The sequence below is a fragment of the Fistularia commersonii genome, chromosome 18 (genome assembly GCF_037954325.1).
Source record: "Fistularia commersonii isolate RoL2024-O1a breed Wild chromosome 18, RoL_Fcom_v1.0, whole genome shotgun sequence".
NCBI lineage: Eukaryota > Metazoa > Chordata > Actinopteri > Syngnathiformes > Fistulariidae > Fistularia > Fistularia commersonii.
This window is the reverse complement of record NC_141301.1, coordinates 10960799-10986566: the sequence shown is the minus strand read 5'-3', so window position 1 is coordinate 10986566 and position 25768 is coordinate 10960799. Positions and strand designations below refer to the sequence as shown.

At 37.5% G+C, this 25768-nt stretch overlaps 1 protein-coding gene across 4 annotated transcripts in view; it reads right to left on the bottom strand.

Annotated features, from left to right (window-relative positions):
- The window catches only part of gdpd5b (glycerophosphodiester phosphodiesterase domain containing 5b), a 39034-nt gene that overhangs the window by 6827 nt on the left and 6439 nt on the right, over positions 1–25768 (bottom strand). For all 4 annotated transcript variants that reach the window (XM_086164001.1, XM_086164002.1, XM_086164003.1 and 1 more), the window contains exons 2-9: positions 19542–19715; positions 9010–9113; positions 7307–7400; positions 6832–6891; positions 6269–6367; positions 5275–5368; positions 3976–4121; positions 2872–2954 (exon numbers count right to left, since the gene is read on the bottom strand). In XM_086164001.1, the coding sequence (XP_086020127.1) occupies positions 2872–2954; positions 3976–4121; positions 5275–5368; positions 6269–6367; positions 6832–6891; positions 7307–7400; positions 9010–9113; positions 19542–19658 (797 nt within the window). In that variant the 5' untranslated portion in view covers positions 19659–19715. The remainder of the gene's footprint in view (positions 1–2871; positions 2955–3975; positions 4122–5274; positions 5369–6268; positions 6368–6831; positions 6892–7306; positions 7401–9009; positions 9114–19541; positions 19716–25768) is intronic.

Here is a 25768-nt window from a genome sequence, read left to right as displayed (position 1 = left end):
TAGAACGTTTATTTCATGGTGGGAATGACTGACTGGACAGGCATTTGGTTATTCCATCTCTTACTGTCATACCAGGGTTGGCTATATTGACAAATCTTGAATTTGAAGTTAATGTAATTTTACATAGGTCACAGTAAGGTACTGTATGTACCTTAGGACATATCATGATAAAAAAAAACAAAAAACAACATTTTTGTGTCTGACTTAAGCAGCGGTTTCTGGGTTCCTCCTGAAACATGCTGCAGAGGACATGATCAGATTCTGCAGCAGGATTAAAGGGGTCACAGACCGACTTTCTTAGATCAATTCAGCACAAAACAGCTGACAGATTTACCTAGATGAAATCGAACTTGCACTCAAATCGGACAACCAGGTGCCTTTGTCTCTTTTAGGTAATCAAAAAGTTGAGATTCTTTGTTCCTTAAGCCATGAAAAATTATGTTGATCTAGAGCATAAGAAAGACTTGAATAAAGGGATTTTTCAATGCACCAAAAAAGTGAGGGAAAGAGTGAGCAAGAACAGTCAAGACTAGTCCAAATTGGCAGTCATGTACCATGCGGTATTTCACTCTCTTCAACATTTCATATTCAAAATGATTTTTTTTTCGGAGAAGGCAAAAAATAAGAAATCATCTATTTAAAAACACACACACACACATATATATATATATATATATATATATGTATATATATATTCTTCACTTAAAATGACAAAAGGGTAAATAATAGCCTGGGGAAAAGGAAAACTTGGACATGTGTTGCTGTGTGTGGTTCATGTGTGTGCGTGTGTGTGTGTGTGTGTGTGTGTGTGGGGGGGGTCTTTCTGCCAGACATACAGACCCTCTCAGTAGCACTGACAACTTTTCCACCCGCAGCCATTTGCCACATTAACAGCTACATTGAAAAAGTCAAAAATAAACACAATTGAATTTCTGAGTTTGTTTCCCGATTTAACAGACAAAACAATACGACAAAAAATCTTTGCACTAGCAGAGCAGCTATGCCAAGCATCTGCTCACAATAAATCCTACATCACTGCACATGCATAAGCAGAAAAACACACCCTTCATCCATCATACATACATATCAGCCACTGCACCAAACCCCCCACCACCATTTCCTTTCCCTTCCTCTAGCCTGTCACCTCCCATTACACTGCTGGGGGTCATTGCCTGATGATCTGCTCTTGCACCACTGTAACGGGCCCAAGGCTAGTCATTTAAGTGATGTAGTTAGTGCTCTGGATGTGTGTTAAAATTGGTTTTGTGAAGACTGTGATGATGAGTATTAACATTGTGTAACAAATAAAAACTAAATAACTCATATTTTCATTCCTAACTGGTCAACTCTTCATGTTGTCATGGATATTTAACTTTAAACCAGATGTAACCTATCAAGGTGGAGTGTGTTGCACTTTGTTTTCATCGTGGTGTGTGTTGCTGAATGTGACCTCGCAGAGCAATGGATTGCTGAAGCTGGAGCAGAGATTGCAGAAAATAGAAACATAGAAATAAGTCATTGCTCTATGACCATTTTAAGGGTAAAAATGATATTTAGGTGTTAAACTTATTGATTATACAATAATCCAGTACGAAAGTCAGATTTCAGGTGCACTATAACCATTTATTTCTACTAGGATTAGGCAGAGCAACATTCTCATGCATCACACCACAATCTTAAAAGATTCTGTTACACTAAAAAACAAAGCAAAGACTAATAGACTCCTAGTTACTCCAACTCAGTGTAAACAAAACCAGGTGCTGTGACAAATTTCTGTTTCCAGGCTCTAGAGCAAAACAAATATTTGCGCCCTGACACTCATCCAATTTTCTTTTAATTGGAGGGAAGCCTTTTGTGCATGAACCATTCAGAACGGGAGTCTATGGTAAAGATTTTTGTACCCCTGAGGGACAATAACCACCTCACTGGACTGCTTACTAGCAGTGTAAGACCAAGAGACCATTTCTAAACCACATTCAAATGCAGAATATACATCGTACTCACAAACTAAATCATAAAAATGCTTATTGAAATGTTCATGTTTTATAATAATACTTTTTATGGTTCGTCTCTTGTTCTTTACATGAGCCAGGTGGGGTGGCACCATTGACAGGCTGCAACTGGTATAAGAACCTGTCTTTTTATTCTGCTGGTCTCTAGACCTTGCAATTCAGGATTCTTTAACATCCTTTCCCTGAGCATATTTCACAGAGCAAACTAAATTTTGAGAGCTGAAAGAGCGTCTGCATATGATGCCAAGCCAGGATAGTCTATACTATACAAGCGCACTTCATAAAGGTGCAGACAGAGAAGTCAGATCAGTATTTGTTTCAACAATTTTTTGGGGGTTGTCCAAAGTGAGGGAAGGGATATAAAGAGGTATTATTGCCTTTACTGTGTCTGTGTGTCATGTCATGAGTAAACATCCCGCCCCATTTATTTAGTGATTGATCGGACACAGGACATACAAACAAATAAATAAATACATGACTTCATGCAGTACAGCAAATTATCACAACAACCACAAGCATTTCTAATTGCAGAGAGTGACATAAAAACCTTATGTATATTTTTTTTTTAACTGACCCCGGCATTAGATGCGATTGAGTGCAGGAAGAGACTATATTTGCTTTTGCTTTTAGACACAAAACTCACCCTGAGGGGTGTTTTGTTATTGAACATGCTGACAAAGGCTTAAACCTGGGAAAATGTGTTGAAGACATTTTGGAAAAAACCAAAGGGTTTCACAAATAAAACCACTGGTGGGGAATTCAGATGACGCCTGTCTTGTTTGGCCTTGTCGGTCTGTTATTGATTGTGTGTGTGAGTATGTGTCTGTGTGTGCGTGTACATGCGTGCGTGTGTATGTACCTGATGGCTATGTCCGCCTCCAACCCAGTGACGTTCATTTGCAAAGCCCGCTGAAAGGACCATAGTGTATTCTCTGGTGCGAGCTGAAAACCAAACACATACAATGTAAACTCCACAAAACCGTACGATATGACTCATGACCAAGAGGATATCTTGATTTCGTAGAGTTACAAACTTGCAGCACACAGTAAATTCATGTCTTGTCCATTATCAGCACTGAGGAGGAGCAATTTTGGTTCAAACATAAATGCTTCTTTGCTGCAAAAGCTGAAAATGGCTTGACATCATGGTTCTGATCAATACAATCCAACAGTATAAACGTCACTTCCAAGAAAAGCATCATCCTATGGAGATCCTGTGAGTGAAGCTAATGACTGAGGGACACAGGATAGGAATTATGTTATAATCAATACAGAGCCCTTGTGGGAAACTGAGTCTGCTCTTTTTCCAGTGGGATTTAAGCAACAACAGACACTCCCAATTTTAGATTCCATAGTGAAGATTCATTACTGAAAAAAAAAAAAAAAAAAGCCCTGTAAAACAGGGCGTGCTTTAGAGAGACTGTGCAACTATTATAAACAACCTTTCACTCCAATGCTGCTTTTACACACAGTGGGGATATTGTATCAAGCACATAGATCCATCTTTGCAGGCAATTAATTAAATGCAGGCATTAAACAAATATGTACAGCTGAGATGTAACATTTGTTTCAAGTGCAGTAATCAAATATTTACTATCAAACCATGGTATATATTTTGATTAATGAGAATTGTCCGCCATATGTGGGCAAAAAGGAAAACCAGCAAAGCCATGCAAAATCATATCTATTATCTTTATCTTTCAATTTGGCTTATGCCATTTTTTCTTTCATGAACACACAGTCCTCCAGACAATGTTATCATGCCCTGTTTAAGAGAGTGACAGAAATCCTTGTGTCCTCGTAATTTTTTTGGAGGTGTGATTAATGGGCTTTGGCAGTACAATGACAGAAAGAAGAAGTTGGAAAAAGTTACTAAAGGCACAACTGGTTACCAAATTCAAAAGGCCAGAGGGTCAGTGTCTCACAATTCACATTTGGATTGGAAATACGTCAGCTGACTCACCATAGGTGCTCCCTTGTGGCCAATTACATCTGGACGTGGTTTCAGGGAGCTGGGGTCCATGATGCAGGGAGAGGTGATATGCAGAGGCACCATATAAAGACCCACTAACACACTGAGATAAAGCAGCATCACCACAACCTGGAACACTGTGGAAAAGAGTTATGGCCATTAACCAACATTTTGTTGCATAGTTGAATGTTTAAGAAAATACAGTAATTTGCTGTCTTGAATGTTTTGCAAAATTTGTCAAATAAGTGACACAAATAAGCTTGAGGATTTGACATTTAATGTTTCATAAAAATTTGAATTAGAGATTTTTTTTTAATTAACCTTCTCCAGGCAGATGTTGCAGATTTGCGACAGCCAAATATCAGATTTTTCCTGCAACTACAACTTAATTTGAGCCTGAGAGGGTTAATAATAAATAATAATACCTATATTTGAATTTGTGGGAAGGGGGGCGTACGAAAACTAACAGAAATCATTCAAAAACATAATGTACCCCCTAGTGGTCACAGTACCCCCTGTTGAGGACCTTTGTCATTTAATTTGGAAAAGAGAACTAACTCAGCGCTGTCAATAGCTACACTTTCCCACACCACCACGTTCGTCTAATGTAGCATTAAAGACTAAGTGTGAGCACACTCACACACAGGAGAATGTATTGGTTTCAAGGTCAGCTTCGGGGTGGGGTTGGCTAACTCTTGTTACACACAGAACACTCACAGCCAGCAGCTACACAGACACTCACATATCCTCATTGGTATTCAGATTTGGCTCCATATTATAACATAGATGCTACGGTGGGTGTTATCTGGCCAGGATCATTCTGACTCATCAAGATTATCCAAAATCTGGAGATTAAGGTCTAAAAATCCAATTTATTAATTTAAATATATATTATAACTATGTATTAAAATGTATGGAAAGTTGTAAATCTTATTAAAAATTAGATTTCGAGAAACAGATTTTTCTTCTGCATGTAATTGTGGAATTTGACTATGGCTATAAAATAACTTTAAACAAGCAATGTTGAGATTCTGCTCTAGAAAAATACATCAATGTGTTTAAAAACATCATTCAGAAACAGTCCCATAGATACAGAGAGAACAATGCTAAGGTGTCCTGGCTAGAAAACATCACATGATTTAGAAGGAATGTTCTTTATCTCTGACACCCAGGATGGAGGTCCTGGCCTCTGTCTACATAATATTAACCATTCACCAGCCCATTTATCTGCTGGTGGACCAACAAATTTCCAAGAGTTACTCATTTTTGGTGTCGCAGGAGTGAACTCACTAGTCCTTTCGGCTCGGGCCACCTGCCCAGCCACGATCCACGAAAGAGCTGTTACTGCTGCGAGAGCCCCTATGTGCAGGAATGGACCTGTAGCCTATGTAGTCAGAACAGACGAAGGACACAGGAGGAAAGTGGATATGGAGAAACGGAGAACACAGAACTTTTCAGGGTCGAAGTAAGGTTGCAGTAAGCAAATATGAAAAAAAAGGGTCAATAAAGCCATGAGGGCACGGAATTACAGACATTACCTGCAGTTGAGACACTGGCAACCTTATTTAGAGATAATACAGTAGCTGTCATTTGTTTGCATGTTCTGTGATGGTAGTTTCAGTGGAATTTAACATCAACATGAGTCACACATTCCAAAGGGTGCAATATTCTCACAGAGACAAACTAATTACAAGCTGCTCACAACTACTTGGATATAACCGCCAGTTGTGAGGACAGTTCTTGCACAACTACCCATTTACATACAGATTTAGAGTGTCACAGGGGTAGGAGTCACAGGAAGAGCCATGACAAGATATTATTAGTATAAGTACTAAGTTGCTGATTCAATATAATTATACTCTAACAATTCAACATTTAACGTATTGTGATGTATAGCCTTGTTTTGCTCAGAATATACAAAAGTCCCTATATCTTGGGTTTAAAATGTACATGAGTGTTGCATGGTTTTATTATTTTAATTATGTTCTGTGACTCATGAGCATATGCATTACAAAAATAAACTATTTTGATCTCCAATTTTATTGAACAAGCATGATTTGCTCGATGACAATAATTTGAATCTTTTTATTTACAACTGTGTTAAGAAAAAAGCAGAGATTAGGTACTAGCAACACATTTACTATTGCTTTACTTTTGGAGGTATTACAGTGATATCAGATTACAAACTGATGTAAAAAAAATAATAGATTGTATCGAAAAGGTAACCATTGATTTCAAAGCATGAAAAGCAGGCTGGAGCGTTTCCTTGTTTCAGGCTGCTAACCTGAAGTGAGATGAGGACGATGTCCCACTCTTGCCCCCATGTCTGATTGACTGATATCACCCAAACAATTGTTGTTAGCAGAGCGGCAACGACTCCTATCTGTGCAAACAGAAACGTGCACAGAAAATCAAAAAAGACTATCACTTGGACATTGACATATACACAGACATAAACATGCTATTGAAGACCAAGCAGTTAGCTAAGCTTTCACAACACTCCTGGGACACTGTTATCAATATTGCAAGTTCAGGATAAGTTCAGCAGATTAGACATGAATGAGTGTACACAGCAGTACCAAGCACACTTCACAGTAAAACACACCAAAAACAACAAAACCAGCTCTATACATCTTGTTGTGTTGCCAAATTTTCCAATTTAATACAAGAATACTTTGAACAGCAGGGTTCTAACAATTATGTCAGGAGAGAGGACAAATTGAAATTCATATAATTATAAAATAATTACACCTTTCCATTTGAGGTTTTACAAGGAACGCAGGCAAGTTTATCCTCAAATTTCACAAACACAAAATAGACTTCACAGTCCGACAGGTAGTACATTACCTTATGAAGCCAATGTAAATTCAACTGTTGGCCAAGTGCAATGTGGCAAAGTGCTAAAACCTGAAGAGACAAACAGATGTGAGCCATATCAAGGAATTGACTAGATTATGATTCCATAGAACCCTGGTCTTTTATTTGTTATTGACAAAGCTGTTCAATCTTGAGGGACCTAGTTGGGACATAGATGGATCATGGCTGGTGAAAAAAAGAACATCAGTAAAGAGGAAAACATTAATTGGACTCAAAAAAGTCATAAACATTTTATTTTGGCATGAACTACAGATTTGAAATTACTTATAAGGAATACAAGGAAATAAGGACAAAAATAAAGATTATCAGGGGGATTTTAAGGCGGGGGAGAAAAATGCTTTGCTCCTTCGCAGTGCTCAGTATTGAACACTAATTGTGACAGAAAACATGCAAGTCACTACATCTTAAAACACATCTTCAACAAATAAGCTAAGATAAGACTCACCATTAAAAATGCAATGTAGGTGAAACCAGCTGCTGTGGTGGCCAGTATGGGAACAGTGCCATCACTCCAATGCCCAGAGCGATTATAGAGGAACCTCAAAGGGACAAGAGAGTTTATAGGACTTATCAAACTGATTGATGAATATTTAATAAATACTGATTATTTTGAAGTTGTTTCTTGTAGAAATGTTCAAATAATTTTATTTCAACCCCGCCATGACTGATTACAAGCAATGCAATATATCACATCAATAATTATAGCTTACAAATGTTGGTGAAGCTCCTAACTAAAACCTTATCCAAGACTGGATCTGAAGGTTTACAGGAATAGAAAGCAATGCGCTTGAAGTTATTGTTCCAAAGGTCTTTGACTTACGGGCAGACATCCATCAACTACATTTGATAGGTGTCTGCTTTATTGTTACAATATACTGAACAGACCCAGACAGCAGCCTTGGTGGCTATTTGTGATTTTATCAAGCCGAAGGGAAAATTTAGGTCATGGAGATTACGTGACAGTGGTATTAATGGATTGGTTGCAAATTATTGATCATATGAAGGCCACTGTTCGGAAATTAAAATAAAGCAGGCAATCAAAAAAGTCACAGCTTTTAAGCAAGCCAAAATGTGTGTGTGTAATTTATTTATTTTTTAAGTGATGGGTTTAGCATGTAGCACAAACTACAATCTTGGTCCCTTTATTGTACAGAGCAAGGTCACTGAGAGCTGATGCTTGGAGTCCTTTGTGAATAAATTCATACTGCAGATGGGCTGAAAGACTGCCTGCTGTTCTAAATCACTCACAAGACAAAAGGTCAGGGATGTTATTGCTCTGATTATCTGCAAAACCTCCTGAAAAGCAGGAAGCAAAATAAAGCAGAGTGTTTGTACATTTCCTATTTCAAAAAGCTGGACATGTGTGTTTCCTATTAAAAAGGAATGGAAAATGTCTGGTTCCCAAAAGTGACAGTGCAAGATAACAAAATACAAATCTTATCGAGTTAAAACTGGATTGGGTGGTTCATTTAGGAGTACACAGAGAAGAGAGTGCTGAAAATATACACAATAAATATTGTTGAGGTTATTGAAATTGAAGGACAAGCGTGGGTCTAGGGAGTGAAAGGAACAATATAAGGGGAAAGAATGTGACATGGGAACAGAAGATACTATGGGGAAAATGGTGGCATTACTGAGGTTTCTCAAAGCATGACCAGGAAGGGGGGGACGGTAAGTGGAAAGAAAGGACAGTGTTATGTGGCATTGGGGGACATTTTCTACTCTTCTTTCTTATTTCAATATCTGTATTAGGTTAAGGAAGATGTAGAATAGGTAAAGTGAAAAATGTAGCTTAAAGGCTGGAAAGTAAAGTATTCTGTTTTATCAGTTGCTTGTGAAAAATTTGTTTTTATCATTTCTAAAAGCTATTTGGAATCTTTGGCATCTAAATACAGCCACATCCACTAACAGCTGATTTCAAAGCCGAACAGTGATGAAATTTTGGACAAAGCTCTTATGCCACTGTGCAATCTGAGGAGTGCGGGGGCGGGGGGTGGGGGGTCTCTTACAGATTAAGCCGGATGGATTTGACGATTTTGAAACAAAGAGACAGACTTGGGCTTAAAAAAAATGATTCAAAGCAAAACAATATGGTGACCATAATTTTAACTTACACACTGAGTACATGGTGCCTGGCTGGATACTCACCAGTTAAACTCATTGTAGTCATTGTGTGCTTCCCACCAGAAATAGGACCAGATCAGCAGCCCACAGAATGTAAAGAAGAGGATAAAGGACCACAGCAGCTCCCACTGTGCGTGCGCAAACACACACACACACACACACACACACACAGACACACACACACACACACACAGACACACACACACACACACACACAGAGTGAATTAGTCAGATTTACAAAAAACAAACAAAAAAACTAACTGGTCCAAATCTGAAAGAAGTACAAATACAAAGCAATGTCTATGACTGTAACCAATGACCAATTCCAATGACCAAAAGACAGCAGACAGAACTAGAGGTTGCAGAGATGAAGATGTTGAGGTTCTCTTTGGGAGTGACCAGGATGGATAGGATCAGGAATGAGTCTATCAGAGGGACGGCACATGTTCGATGTTTTGGAGAGAAGGTCAGAGAAGCCAGACTGAGATGGTTCGGTCATGTACAGAGAAGAGATAGTGAATATATTGGTAGACGGATGCTGGAATTGGAGCTGCCAGGCAATAGGTCTCGAGGAAGACCAAAGAGAAGATTTATGGACGTAGTGAGAGAGGATATGAAGGTAGCTGGTGTGAGAGAGGAAGATACAGAGAATAGGGTTAGATGGAGAAGGTTGACTCGCTGTGGCGACCCCTAACGGGAAAAGCCGAAAGAAGAAGAAGAAGAAGTCTATGACTGTAACCAAATAATTAATAATTAATATCAGAATTCCAGCATTTATCATAAAAAAACTTCATGTCTCCATTTTTTCTCTAGATTTTTTCAGAAACAATTTTTATGAAGTTAACTTAAAAAAAACAAAAAAACTGTTGAACAGACAGTCCAGGATGACACTGACAGAGTATTCCCTAATACCCTTTGCTAATTACTTTCATACACAAAAGTGGTAATTAAAGTTCTCACCTTCCATGCACTTTTGAACCCACTTTAATGAGTTGCATTTTAAACTTAAAGTATGACCTAAACAAAACTTTGAACATTACATATTTTCCTCAAACAAGGCCAATATCACAGAATGTAACACAATTTAGGGCATTATAATGAGAAGAGGGCAGAAATAGTGTGGTCTGGCTCTAACAGGTACAACCGACAAAATATAGAAATACCTGACATCGCTTATTATATCAATTAAATAGAGCTCTGAAAACTCATTTATCAAACATTAAATAAACAAATCAAATTTGCTTGGAGAATATAAAGTTAGTAATAAAATGCTTGGGAAAGAAGCCCTATTATATTTATTGCCAAATCATTAGGGTGGTCTTAAGAGTGTGACATATTTGGCTATACTAAACATAAGGAGTAGAAATACAAAAACATGTTAAAATTCAAAGAAATTGTTCTTAATCTGATAAGCTGATATATGGAAAAGGAATGTACAAATGATAATTCCACAAAGCAAAAGGGACTCAATGTTCAAAGTTTCCAGCTAAAGAGCGAGGATTTCTTCTTGGTTGATATAAAAATTTCCTCTTCCATCAGTTCACGCGGTGTATACTGTGTGTGTGTGTGTGTGTGTGTGTGTGTGTGTGCGTGTGAGAGAATTTTGCTCAGTCTTGAGAGACTATTTCCCATGGGCCTTAACAACTACCTGAACATGTCTGCGAGACCAAACGCCAGAGGGGAGACATTTTTCAGGAGCTTAAAAAGGGCCCCAAACACTGGCGTCTCTTTAATTAATCACATTATCTTGATTAACTGTCTGCCAAAACCATCTGAGACTTTATGTGAAATTGTCTTTTATAACTTAAATTAATTCACACTGATCCTTTGAACTTTTCATGACAGACACTTTTGTTTATCAAGCAGGGAAGCATTTACTCACAGGTTTTTAGGCAATCAATATTTTCCATTGTGATCTGTCCGCATTGAAATATTTGAATATCTGATTATGATCAAAGGGTCATGAATAGATTCATTTTAGGTCACAGAGGATTCAACATAGAAATCACTCACGGATTTATGTTCCCTCTTCACACATGTCTTGTTATTACATGAAAAATGCAGTGTTTCATAAGGCGTGGCATGTTTTACCTCAACTATATTTTATCTAAACTGGCATGCACATGTATTGTAAGCCCATTTTGTTCAAAGCATGGCTACACATTATGAAATATATGCAACAATGTTTCTTAAACATAAACGGCAATCAATCAATCTCAGCACCATGAACAACAGTTCTCTTCTTCTGTCTTTGTGGGAGAGCCTGAGATGACAGCTAGTATTTCATTTGACACACTGCCATGAACTGACACTGGAACAATACAAATCCATTAAGTACACCACAATCTCTGCAAAGAACACTGCAGGATAGCAGTGCATGAAACGATGACATTTATTCTGTTTGCTTTCGTGGCAATCAGCCCTTGGAGAAGAAAAAAAAAAAATCACAGTGATCTGAACGATTTTGATCCAAGTAAAGTGTGTGGGAAATAATCACAATTTCATGACATACACTGGCGTATTTTTTGACATGTACTTTTTTTGAGTCATGCTCAAAAACAGTAAAATAGAATGGCACTGTTCTTTTGTTGACAGTAATTTTTCTGTGGCAAGATACTGTCTCACACGAGTCTTGTTTTAAGGTTTTATCTTCACTGGACTTCATCACTTCAGTCCCTTGTCACATTCCTGGGCATAACCAAATAAGTCCCTGGCATTTCACACTTGGTCTGCTCCATTGTTTTATAATGCAGCATTACTGCGCGGACACATTAATGTAAAATATGCATCCAAACAGAAGGAAGTTGATCAGAACAAAATTGTTTTTAAAAAATGGGATCATCAGGATGTGATATGGAATAATCAAAAACACTTTCTGATTATACGGTTTGCCTCAGTCGCATCTGACCAAAAAGCAAATTGAATGCTCTGCACAGGATGTTGTGTGGGATTACCGAGCAGAAGACAAACTCTGAAATGATGCTATTGAAATAAACCTGTGATATTTTGTGACATTTTGAGTGATTTGTTGAACTATAATATACCAATCAACAGTTTTAGTCTATTTTTTCAGTGCACAAGGGAACTTTCACCACGGAATGAATTACTGATTTTCTGGAAAATACTTTTCACTTTATTTTGCTTTTTTTTCCTGCCATTCAACCTAAAAAAAAAAAAAAAAAAAATCCATGGCTCAAAGGTTTTTCATCCAAAGTTGACACAGATGTCCTTGCTTGGATGTTGTTAAACTGCTTAAAGCTGCTCTCTAGTAAAGTGCTGATTAAGTAGCAGTCAAAATCTTGCCTTTTGATGTTGTTTTGAATAGGGGGATCCCAACATTTTCCTGTCACATTTTCCCCCAGTTTCCAAGAGGAAACAGACAGCGGAGGACACTATTCCAAATGACATCTTGGCTTTTGTGCCAGTTAATCTGAAGACCATTGGTTAATATTGTCTTAATTAGGGATATTCATAATTCAAAAACAATGAGGTTGTATGGATACCTTGCTAAGTGCTTTGCTATCAAGCAGACTTAAATTAAATAATAAATTTATAAAGGTTTCATTGAATTAAATCAACAAAATGCAACATTATACTGATATTGTAGAGCAATGGTAGTAGGGATGGCAGCAGCACTAGAATTAGTAGTTATGTATGTGTTACATCAATGTCACTTGGAGAACAATCAATCAGTCACAGTGACAGACAGTGAGGGATTTAAAGGAAAATTTAATTAGCAGCAACTATGACTAAGCTCAGTAACACATTGAGAGGAGGAAAGCCAAGCTGGCAAGCTGAGGTTAGCTTTGATAACAGACCAAAGAACAGCTCTTGTGTACGAACGCAAAATCTCATCCACCTGTCACTTTGTCAAAGCTGACTAGGAGATGCAGTCATGTGTGCTCCTCACTCTCAGCCTCTCGGTTCACTGTCTGACAGTTCTGCAGTGTGAGCGTCCGTGTTCTGCCAGTCTGCCAGTGTTCTGGTGAGCTATCTCTCAAGCATATTTCTGCAAAGTAAAATACGCATCTTTATATCGCTGTATATATTTAAAATATGCATCTTTATATCTCTGCGATTGACTGGCGACCAGTCCATGGTGTACCCAGCCTCTAGCACGATGACAGCAGGGATAAGCTCCAGCATCCCCTGCGACCCGGAGTGCAGGATAAGCAGCAAAAGATGGATGGATGAGTCTTTATATCTTCATATCCCATTTTTTTAAAAACAGAACCTGTTAACTGGGAATTATAAGAATTGTGATTGTGGTTTGATCCTTTGTTTTCCTTATAATTTGCTTGGAGTGGAATGTCCCTCTAATAATGCTTCAGAGGGTGTGGGAACTCAGTGAGAAAACATACTTGGTACAGAGAAGGTGTGTGAGTCATCAAGAAAAGTTGGCATACATTAAAGAAAAATACAATAAAAAATAACACAAAAAAAAAAATCCATCATCATTAAAAAATTCAATGCTAAATGTGACAGAGTAGTTCGACAACTTTTGTGTGGCGGTAAAATGTAATCTCAGCACATCCATAATCACTGGCTCAGTGCTCAACTTCCCTGCATAGTCTTCCATCTGATTAAATGACTGCCCTGGACATTTGAACCATAAACGGACCAGATGGGGAAAATAAAATTGAGAATTCTGGGGATTATCACTTCCCCTAAAATATTTACCATTTTTAAGCCACTTCTCCCTCTTTATGGCTAAAATTGCAGGTTGGCCATAATGATAGTAACAGAAACAAATAAATAAATAAATCAAACAAAAAAATCCAGGTGCATCTTAGGACATAATATGAAAAATAAGTAAATAAATGTTCTTCCAAAAAAACTGAAAAGACTGGGGATTTTAGAAAATTCTTCCTTTTGAAATTCTCCTTATCCGTTCTAACCATCACATTCTAATTTTTTTCCATATGATGAGATGGAGTCTCCATTATTTCTACAATGGCCAAGGCTAGATTATGTTGATATAAAGACTAAAAGATCAATGACAATTGAACAAAGAGCATCCCTGCTTCCAATTTTGAAACCTCTGTATAACTGTGGCATGAATAGTAAACACAGGCTATATGGAAATACTTTCAATTATTACTGAGAGGCCAGATCAGCTTGCACAGTGAGATATGAGCGGTCTCCTTACAAAAGCACTTGGAGCTCAGATAGAGCTAGCTTCAGTGATCTTGACTGCTCACTGCAGTCAACCATCACTTAAAAAAACTAAATTACTACTCAAAAAAGCAAGTAAATAAATAAAAATAAAAACATAATTATTTTGTTGGCAATGAATATGCAAACATTTGTTTCCATTTGAGAATACCCCTCTTCATGGTTCAGTGATTCATTCAGGTCCTGTTACATGAAGTGGATACATATCCTGAGTGCTCACAGCTAGTGCACTGGAATTATTTAGTAATTTTACATCACAGTACTTTGACTGAAGCAACTATGAAGCTTTCTCAATGAGATCCATTAATAAGCACAATTCCTTGAGGTTAACTGCGAGAGGAACTGTTAGTGCTGAAAAATAAACACAGTAAGAGCTTGAGTAAAAAAATCAAAACAAACTAAAAACAAACTTTAGATTGTCTCATATGGTATTACAGTTTGCCAAAATATGTGCTGGAACAAAAATGAGCTGTTGTCTATTGTGAAAGAACATTGACATTGTGAAAAGTGTTTATCTTCCAACTTCTTCAAAGAATTATTGATGTGGGTTGAGAATAATAAGGTGAAGATTCTAATTGTCATCAGCCTTTTGGTGGTTGAATTTTAAGGTGCTGATGAAAGAAACTCAATAACTTTGTACTTGAGAGGAATTTCTAATATTGTGAACTCAATTTACATAAAGTATTGTCTGAGTTGTTTGCAATTATGGGCTTATATCTGTCATCAAAACAGAGATGGAAATGAGGGATTTGAATGTAAAAATGTGAAAGGACATAATGAAATGCAGCACAATTTTTGCACAGCTTACCAAGCCACTCCAGCCTCTGGTGTCTACTCATCTGCAACAAAGCTCCACCCACATACTCTCAGTATAATACTGAAAAGTCCTCTGGGATTGGTGAAGCTACTTAGATAAAGAGCGATATACTGCATGCCTTGTTCTGGATGGTGAAAGGACATTTAGACCATCATTGCTGTTAGTCCTTTACTGCCAGATTACAGATTAATTATGCAAAAATAAGGTAAATTGAGTTTAACTATTCTTTTCAGATCCATCAGAGGAATTCCAAATTGCCACTGTGGCAGAAGAATGCCAAAAAGAGATAGGGGGTCTTATGACAAATTAATTGATATGCACAATAATTTCTTACTTAAGAAACTCATCTTTACTTTTGGCCGCTCCCTTTAGGGGGTCGCCACAGCAGATCATCTGCCCCCGTCCAAACCTATTCTCTGCATCCTTTCCTCTAGCGCCAACTAACTTCATGCCCCTTTTCCCTACATCTACAAATTTACTTTTCCAGGTCTTCCTGCCAGGCAGTTCCAACATCAGCACCGCTCTACTGATATATTCACTATCTCTCCTCAATACATGTCCAAACATCTCAGTCTGGCCTCTCTGACCACATCACATCTAATGTGCAATAAGGCATTGATATGATTACAAACAGAGGTGAATAAATAATTTTTGAATGAGGGGGGAAATATTTTCTTAAATAAGCTAACTGCTCATTACACTAATGTCATGACAAATATCATTCTAAACCATTTAAAAAGGACTAAGCATCATGAACAGAGTCTGAAGACTTTGCACATTTTGTTTCACCTAGCTAACAAAACCACCACTAGTAATAGGAAAAACTACATGGTATCCTTTTTCCTGTCAACAGTAGGGGTGGGGGGGTCCAATATCGCTGTTTAATGATGTGAATAATTTCTTTCAGATATTAAAATGTAATCCGAATTTAATAGAACTCATTAACAGGTTCAGGACGAGTACTTGAAAGAAAAACAAATAATATACACACATAGAACTGTGGAAAAAAAAAAATGAAAAAAACTGCAACATTTTTAGTTTCTCTGTTGTTATATCTTTGAGTAAAATGAGAATCTTTATCTTATTCTATAAACAACTGACGACACATGCTTATTTTCCTCACACAACATTTTTCCTTTCATTTTTTTCCTGCATGGTCAATCATTCTCTTTTTTATTCTTTTGATAAACTACTTTTGATAAACTACCAGCACTTTTTTTGCCTTCCAGTTGATCCTGTTGCAAGAGGATTGTGACAACCACAGCAATGGGTTTTCTTACGTTTCCTCATAAAATAAGATTTGGTTCAGGTAATCACCTCATTGGTACCTTATTAGGTAGAAAACTGGTGTGGCATATTGGAATTCAAGATGTATAGAATCACTGTCATCTATGTAGAGATGCTGATTTCAGAAAAATTTGCATTGGTCTCAATATTTTTTACAGGCATGTGTATAGATATTACCAAACAGAGGGCATAATGAGTATGCATAATGCAGTTTTAGAACCATAGTCTATCATTTGGTGCAAAAGGCACAACAGTCACTCAGATAGCCATTTATCAAGAAAATAATGCTGACCCAAACTTGCAGCAGGGGTAAACTGTCTGTGTGGCTGACACACTTGCTTGGTAAGAAGACCGATATAGATTCTTTAGGCCACGAACCAGACAAAATCTTCAGGAATTCTGTCCTTTTGGTAATGTGGCCTTTTGAGATAACCTGATTTTCATGTCTTGCAAAATTGTGACTCTAATCATACTCAAAATGTACAGCAAGTATGACATCGTCTTCTGTGTATGTGCAGAGCGCCATGGCTTCAATGTCCATACCATGACTTAGAGCAGGTGGACATGATCAAATTCACAAACTAGTGCATCTGATCTGATGCTGACAACTATGAAAAACATCAATATTCAGTAGAGGGGAGAGTATAGAGGGGAGAACAAGTATTTGATACAGTGCTGATTTTTCAGCCTTTCCCACTAGCAAAGCATGTAGAGGTCTAATTTTTATCATAGGTACTCTTCAACTGTGAGTGATGGAATATAAAACAAAAAAAATCTAGAAAAATACATTGTATGATTTTTAAGTAATTTATTTTTTATTGCATGACATAAGTATTTGATACATCAGAAAAACAGAACTTAATATTTGGTACAGAAACCTTTGCTAGCAATTACGGAGATCAGATGTCTCCTGTAGTTCTTGACAGGGTTTACACACACTGCGGCAGAGATTTGGCCAACTCCTCTATACGGATCTTCTCCAGATCTTTCAAAATTTGGGGCAGTCGCTGGGCAAGATGGACTTTCAGCAATCTCCAAAGATTTTCTATTGGGTTCAGGACCTCCAGGACCTTGAGATGCTTCTAACGGAGTCATGCTGGAGAACCCAGCCACGACCCATCTTCAAGGCTCTTACCGAGGGAAGGAGGATGGTGGCCAGGATCTTGCGATACATGGCCCCATCCATCCTCCCCGCAATACAGTGCAGTCATCCTGTCCCCTTTGCGGAAAAGCATCCCCAAAGAATGATGTTTCCACCTCCACGCTTTACGATTGGGATGGTATTCTTGGGATTGTACTCATCCTTCTTCTTTCTCAAAATACGGCGAGTGGCGCCTAGACCAAATAACCCTATTTTTGGCTCATCGGACCACATGACTTTCTTCCATTCCTCCATTCCTCATCTGGATCATCCAGATGGTCATGGCAAACTTCAGACAGGCCTGTACATGTGCTGGCTTGAGCAGGGTGACCTTGCGTGTACTACAGGATTTTATGGATTTAGGTTTTTTTATCCATGACGGCGTAGTGTGTTACTCATGGTTTTCTTTGAGACTGGGGTCCCAGCTCTCTTCAGGTCATTGACCAGGTCCAGCCATGTAGTTCTGGGCTGATCCCTCACCTTCCTCATGATCATTGATGCCACACGAGGTGAGATCTTATATGGAGAGCCCCAGACCAAGGGAGATTAAACGTCATCTTGAACTTAGTCCATTTTCTAATAATTGTGCCAACAGTTGTTGCCTTCCCACCGAGCTGCTTACCTATTGTCCCGTAGCCCATTCCAAAATTGTGCAGGTGTACAATTTTATACCTGATGTCCTTACACAGCTCTCTGGTCTTGACCATTGTGGAGAAGTTAGCTTGTTTGATTAAGTGTGTAGAGAGGTGTCTTTTACAAGTAAGGAGTTCAAACTGGTGCAGTTAATACAGTTATTGAGTGGGGAACAGGAGGGTTTCTTAAAGAACAAATAGGCCTGTGAGAGCCGCTATTCTTACTGGTTGGTAGATGATCAAATACTTATGTCATGCAATAAAATGCAAATTAATTTCTAAAAAAACATTCAATGTGGATGAATTCAATTTTCAGGATTTTTGTTTTCAAATGCGACACTCACAGTTGAAGAGTACCGATGATAAAAATTACAGACTTCTACATGCTTTGCAAGTGGGAAAAGCTGAAAAATCAGCAGTGTATCAAGTACTTGTTCTCCCCACTGCATACTGGTAATGGACATTAAATTGCTTCTCGATGTATGCACTCAACAAGTGCACAATGCCAGTTCTTTTTATGTCAATACTAAGCAAATGGTTGAGTTGTGGCTCTACAGAAGACAAAAAAGGAGTTCATATAAAAGAAACAAGTACACTTCTTGATTTCTTCTTAAATGTCATAAAACTGATTGGAAATTGATAATGAAAAACAGCAAACAGCAAAGGTGATTCCATTTACAAGTAAAATTAGTCAAAGGTGTTTTAATTGATCATAGTCAAACACAAATGTGAGGATTGGCAGCATTGCCTATCACTGTGAAGAGCCAGGTTACATGTGTAACTTGGCACAGTTCTATTGGAATGGCAGCCAACAATTTTGAGACAATGTTTTTCTTGCTGATGACACAACTGTTCCTCACAACATAGGAAGCGTTACAAATACCAAACATTAAGCAGTATTTCTAAGTATTCAAATGAAATAAGAACAAGTCTAATACCAGGATACCAGGAGAACACAAAACACAAGCACAAAATAGATAAATAAATGAAAATCAACATAGGTCTGTACGAAACCTTCAGAGTAAATTTGACCGAATTGGAAAGGACCTTGAGAAAAACAAATGAACAATCAGGTCTAATATGTTGTCAAACTAGAGTGAACCAAACTTCAACTGCTGATGTGTCGTATTCAGAATTATGTGATGTGGGCCAAAAACTAGGGCCGCTACTAATACAATTCCTGCCTTGCCCTGACCTGCCTTACTATTTCAAACAGTTAAAGTTCAGTTCTTATTATCAAAACATAAAGTAACAGTTACATTAAAATTGTAAAACAGAATTCAAAAGTAAGTAACATGTAAAATGAATCAAAACGTATTCTGGTGGATTAACACTACTAAGGGTTTACAATTAGATGAATAAAAAGCTGAACATCGAAAGTACATCTAAAGGTTGGGCACAATCTACTGCTGAGCAAGGTGATGTCTGTTGGTCAGTTCTTATGTATTTTCTAAGTACCTCAAAATTAATAACATTTTCATTGAATGAAGCCTGCTCTTCTTACCTTGGTTGTGTCATCATGGGAACGTTGGTAGCGTTTCCAGCGGCAACCGTAGATACCGGTGATACATGACAAGCACAACTGGCGCTCATAGACTTGGAGGGGTTGGTGTTTGACCATGCTCCTTCAGTCAGTCCAGCTTCCAGAGCTCTAACATCCCCCAGAGTATGAAGGATACTGAAAAACAATAAGCATAATAATTTTTGGCATTATGTTGATGCAAAGTGCATGGTTGCGGTGAGAAACATTTAATTCACAAAGACACACTAGGGAATCCACATTGTCATGTAGGAATAATAGCTTTGACATGGTGGTATAACATAAATGAAGGCGTAAAAAGCAACCTGATGTTTCAAACAAAGTGCTTCTTTCCCGGCTACTTGTTTCCAGTGACAACTGACAGAGACTGTTGGGCATTTTTCATCTGGACAAAAAAGGCCCTGGCAAATAAAACCCATCTATTGATCAAATGAAATTACAGTGACCATGAATAGATCAGTATCACTAAATATCTGAGCCACAGACTGCATGTATACAGAAAAGGCAAGAGTCCAAGCAACAGAAGGCACAGGAGGAGTATACAGAGATAAAGTGAGGAAGATATTTTAGCAGAATCTATTCAAAATTGAGATAAGACATAGTTCATTGATCCCAATAGGGGAAATTCTTTTGTCACAGCAGTGCAACATTTACAGTATCAATAAATATAGGTATAAATATAAATAGAGGGACAATTTGCTACAAGATAGCAAAAGACATCCATAAATAAAGAAAGCAGAGTGAACAAGGATAGACAACAGAATGGGAAAAAAAAAAAAGACAGCAAGGGTGAGGACAACCAAAACAACAAGGATAAAAACATAAACAGTGACAATTCCGAATTAAAATCTAGTCCTATGCGAGGTGTAACACCAGAATCTGGCTTTTAAGGTGCTGCACATTCAACACTTCTACTGCACGACATAGTTTGATCAAATATGTATGTTCTGTGCAGTCTTCAGAGAACATACTGTATAAGCATGTTTTGCCTGTCCTGGGTGCCAAGTACTTATCTCTGTTTAATCTGGGGTCAAATGCATATCTAGGAGTTACTAAATTAACATTGAATCAACAATACATTACCGGCCACATAATTACCAAACATCCTCTTTCACTGAAATCCCTTCAGCAGAGAAATATTAAACGTGAGTGAACGAACAGGCCTGCTCGTCAGAGGGGGCAATCATTGTTTACTGCAGAATACGAAGCTCAGCAACCATATGCCCATGTTACTGCTGATGAAAGCTATTCTGCATGTAAACTAAACTCTTCCTCCTGTAACAAGGGTGTCTCAAGCTCAGGGCAGCTGCTCATTAGCATCTGTTGCAGTGGCCATGTATCCTGTTATTAGTAAAACTGCCTGGAGGAAGGGCTCAACCCACAGACAATATAAATCAAAGGGGAACTTTGACAGACAGTTTCCAAAGGTCATCTGAAAAGAAATATGTACAATGCATTTCATTAACCAAATAGACTGAATTATATTCCTTTTGGACTGATATGAAGAAGTTCACAGCTCTTCAAATTTGACCCAAGAGGTGCTCTTTAGTGTCTAATTATTGTGTTATTGATCATTTTCTTAGCTCCTATGAGTATTACCTTTCTACTGTCTAATCTGAACTGTCTTGTGGCCGACCGAGGTGTATGTATGTATGTATATATATATATATATATATATATATATATATTTATATACCTGTTCTTTCAAAAATGTTTGTAAAAAGTGTCTGCATCCCTGGGTGCTTGATTTTATACACCTGTGGCCGTGGAAGTGATTGGAACCCCAAATTCTGATTATTTGGATGGGTGCGTGAATGCTTTTGGCCATAGAGTGTATAGGAATAGCTATATTTTGTTCTATTAATATAAGGGTCATATATGCCCATTGCAGACATTTGCAACTGCATTAAGTAAATCAATATGAGGAGTGTGGGCTGCACTGTCACACTGACTCACTAGTCTATAGACAAAACCAAAAATACAAATATTGAAATATGCAGAGGAAAAAAAAGGTGCGCCAACTCTGTAACTTTTTTTAATACACAAAATCATGTTAAACTTAACATTTTCAGTACAGTTTACACCAGCAACCTATTGTTTGCGCATGTGATTGCATGTGGCAGTGACGTGAAGTTATTGATTTGTATATAGTGATAAACATTCTCATATGTCTTGATAGATTTTCCGATTTAAAAAGTGCTCCAGACAAAATTTTACGATAGTTATCATCCAATTCTCTGAAGAGAGCTAATTATTGGGGAAAGTTTCTGATTGTTGGGAAGAGTGAATCAAGTCTAACACTGGCCTTACTATCCTGCTGGGTCCACTCAGCCATAGCAGAGCACATAAGGATACTGGCTTATGAAACGAGTACTTACCCTCCTCAATGTTTTGTTACTGTCTATATTTACTCTATCAGGGGGGTTAGAGTCCTGAAATTTTTTTGAATATCCTCTATTTTGAGACAGCAAATCCCACCATGTGTGATAATTTAAGAACTTTTGTTACGTTCATTAATTTATTAAATTATAAATAATTTAGTGAGCGCTATTTTTCTACAACTAAATATGCAGTGCTGACTCGAAATATGCTGGGTGAGATAAAAATGCTAAAAATAAAACCAGTAAAACATATTTGGGACAGGTCAAAAAATGGGTCAGGTCATGCTAATTATCATTCTGAGTAGTTCAGCTGATAAATGTTAATTACATCCTTTCAAATGTAATCACATACGTCAAGGGGTTTTATTCAGGGAATTAAAATATGGCTGCTTCAGTAGAATTTTGGGTTGCCTCCAGCAGCTGAGAGTTTCTGAGGAAAACTGTGTCATAGCGACTATCAGTTTGAGTTCTGAGCTAAATAGACTCGTCTGCCATCTCTCATCTCTTAGCCAAGCTATGTTGTAAAGTTTCAATTGTGTTGCTGCTGCTAAGCATGAGTTCAGTTAGAATAGTCTCTAGTGCTGTTTTTGCTGCTTGTCAACCAAGCTGTAATTGATATCATTACCTCCTTTTTTGGTCCTCAGTGTGTTTCAGTCATTTGTGAGAGCAATTCTGCCATTGCTGCTGATGATGGCAATCATTATCATAACAGTGAGATAGGGAATGCGTTGCAAACCTTGGGAAGAATAAAGAAGCTGAAGAAAAAAAAAAAAAGCACGACTGAAACCATGGATGAGGAGATGCAAATTTCTGCCATGGGTTTTAGAATAAATGACAGAGAACAGGATTACTATTCACCTTTGCGATAAGAAAACATATGCTTTACTTTTTGTTTGAGCTGATGGTCACAATTATAGATAAAATTGTTTAATAACAAGTAATAATACATTGCTTCTAATATGGATTTGTTTAGGCCCGTCACTTGAAGCTAAATGATTTATATGATTAGTAGTTTACCACCTCTTTGTTTGCCAGGAAAAAGACTAGTATCTGAGCTTGGATGAAAACAAGATATTAGGTTGCATGAAAAACCATCAACAACTGTTGTCATCTCCTTTTCTGCTGCTTCATTTCCTCCAATCAAAAGGCAGGGTAGGGGAAGCCAGAGGCACGGTAGGAAATGCTTCAGCAGTTTCCCAGTGTCTTCTTCAAACCAGAGTACTCCGGGAGAGGCCAAGTAGCTGCAACTGAATTCAAAGCTAATATGCTATGGGAAAATAAAACCTCCTTAAATGAGTAGTTCATAAGCACTGAAACAAACTTAATACATTTAAACACGCAATGATATGTAATTGTATAAATGACAGTGATGCCTGTTCAAAACTGAAATACCAGCCATTAATTAATCATAAATGTAGATTACCTTTTTTTTCCTGACCTTGTTGTGTGTCATGTAACCAGTAATCATTCTGTCTCAGGCAGCCTCTACCTTTAATCAATTTCCATAAATAGAAATGGAGACAAATACCAAGGAGAAGCAATTCCACCCACTCATTTTGTAATATATTGTATGTCTTTAACGAAACTGAAAGTGGGTCAAGTCCTGTTTGGAGATATCACTCTCATTTTTCAACTGGAAATAAAAAATATTCTCAAGGGCTGCGTTTCATCAAGCCTGCTTGCTTGGCTGAAGAAGGTTTTGGATGAAGAGTTATATTAATTTTAATGAGTATGGTTGGAAGGTGCTTGGCAAATCATCCCTCTTCCCCAAATACAATGCAAACACAACATTATTTTGCACACAGATATATTTTACTAACAATTTACAAATTACGGTTATATCCATCCTGCTTTGGGGGTATGCAGTGGTAAGAACAGTAATTACATTTTGTACAAGTTTTTTTAGCTCAGGTATCGAAAAAACTTCCTGACAAAGGACCTCATTTTATTACGTGTTCCCCCGAAAAAAGAACTATGATCTGTCGACTGAAAGAAAGGTTCTGCTTTAATAGTTAAAAAAAAAAAAAAAACTTGAAGTATTCTTTAAACTACTGTGACTGAAAAAAACTGTATAACATAAAACAATTATTCTGTGAAAAAAAATCCAATATGAAACAACCTAACATTAAATGAGTAGATTTATGGCGGAGCCCCAAATTTGAAATCTATGTAACAGTTGGGTGAAGCCAATTGAAAAATTTGGTTATTTATGCTGCATATTTGCAGACAGGGATAGAGCATGTTAATATGATACAATTACACCAGTGCAAAACTGAAACTACACAGATACAGTATCGATGGGTGTGCAAGGATAATTTCAATCAAGATCTCACTGGAAAATCAATTATTCTATTTTTGGTCTACAGTACAAGGTGAATGTATTCAATTTGCCATTAAACAGGGTTACCTTTTTTTTTTTTTCAAACCGTATCAGTGAAGTGAATACTTCATCCATCCCTGCTTCAAGCAGAGTAAGCTTTCCTTTTTCTTAAATGCACTACTGTGCTAGTTGGTCAAGGAGACTGATTAGTCAGCTCTGCAAATACTGGCACATTTGCACAAAAAAGTGCCAGGGCTCTTGAGACAGAAAATCTGTGGCATTAACATACAGAAGGTCTCTGAAAAAATTAAACACATTTATGCACCACGTCCAAATGGCATGGAAAAATTGTAAAAGCGTACAGGCGAATGAACAATAACAAACGGCAGTGTGTTACAATATCACTAACTTTTCTGCTTTGGCTGAATGACAAAATTCTATCAAAGACAAATGACTTATCATCCATTCATCAAAAAAAAAAAAGAAATGTAATACTGTTTTAAAACTGTCTGCTGTAAATTTATTTTCCGTAATTCGCCTATAAGTAAAAGTAAAAACTTTTGCTTAAGCCTTCTGACAGCCAAGTGCAGCTGTAAGTAGTATATAGCTTTTACTAGCTAACAAACATGTTCATAATTTACTATGTCAGATCCAAGGTAGAGCTGCCATTAATATGGTTTTAGATTCAAAAGCGATCAGATAATGTGCCAAATGCCTCTTTTTCAAAACAAACCTAAGTGTTTTGTTGCCATGACCAGAAGAAGTCCTGAAGCATCTGGATCCTCCATTCAAGCCTTTTATGAAGCAGTTTTAATTTAGACAGCATTATGGTCTCCCTGTCCCTTGGATTTAAATTGGCATTTCAGCAAGTTATTAAAGCCTACATAATTCAAAAAACCTAAGCTTAAAGGATCAGTTCTCATATCATCTAATATATTAGATTCTGTTCTGAAAGCTGTTCCAGATATGGAAACAAGTAAATATTATTTCACCAGAGATCAAATATGGTCCATGACTTGGATCATCGAAGAGGATAATGTTGGAGCATATTTGAGGATAATTATTGACTTCACGAATATACAGTTTTAAGTTGTCAAACTGCTGATATATCTGACCCTGTGCAAAAATATCAAATACAGATACATTCTAAACATTTGTTACAGCACTCTGTTGGCCCTTGGGCACTCTTGCACTGACAAATAATGTGACAAAAAAAAATCTATCAAACATTACTTGCACAGTAATTTCTAATAGGAGTAGGACAAAAACAACTTTCTATTGAAAAATGCCTTCACTTCTACCTTTGGGCATACTGGTACTTTAAGATAAGGCATGCTGTCCAAATTTAATATAAATCAACATTATGGTAGCCCCTATGGTATCCTCTCTTGGTACCTGGGCAATTGTGGAGTTGCCTCCATGGGGTCTTTCCTGTCGTTTTCACACATAAAACCAATGTTGATGGCTAAACCACTTTCAGTGCAGCCATT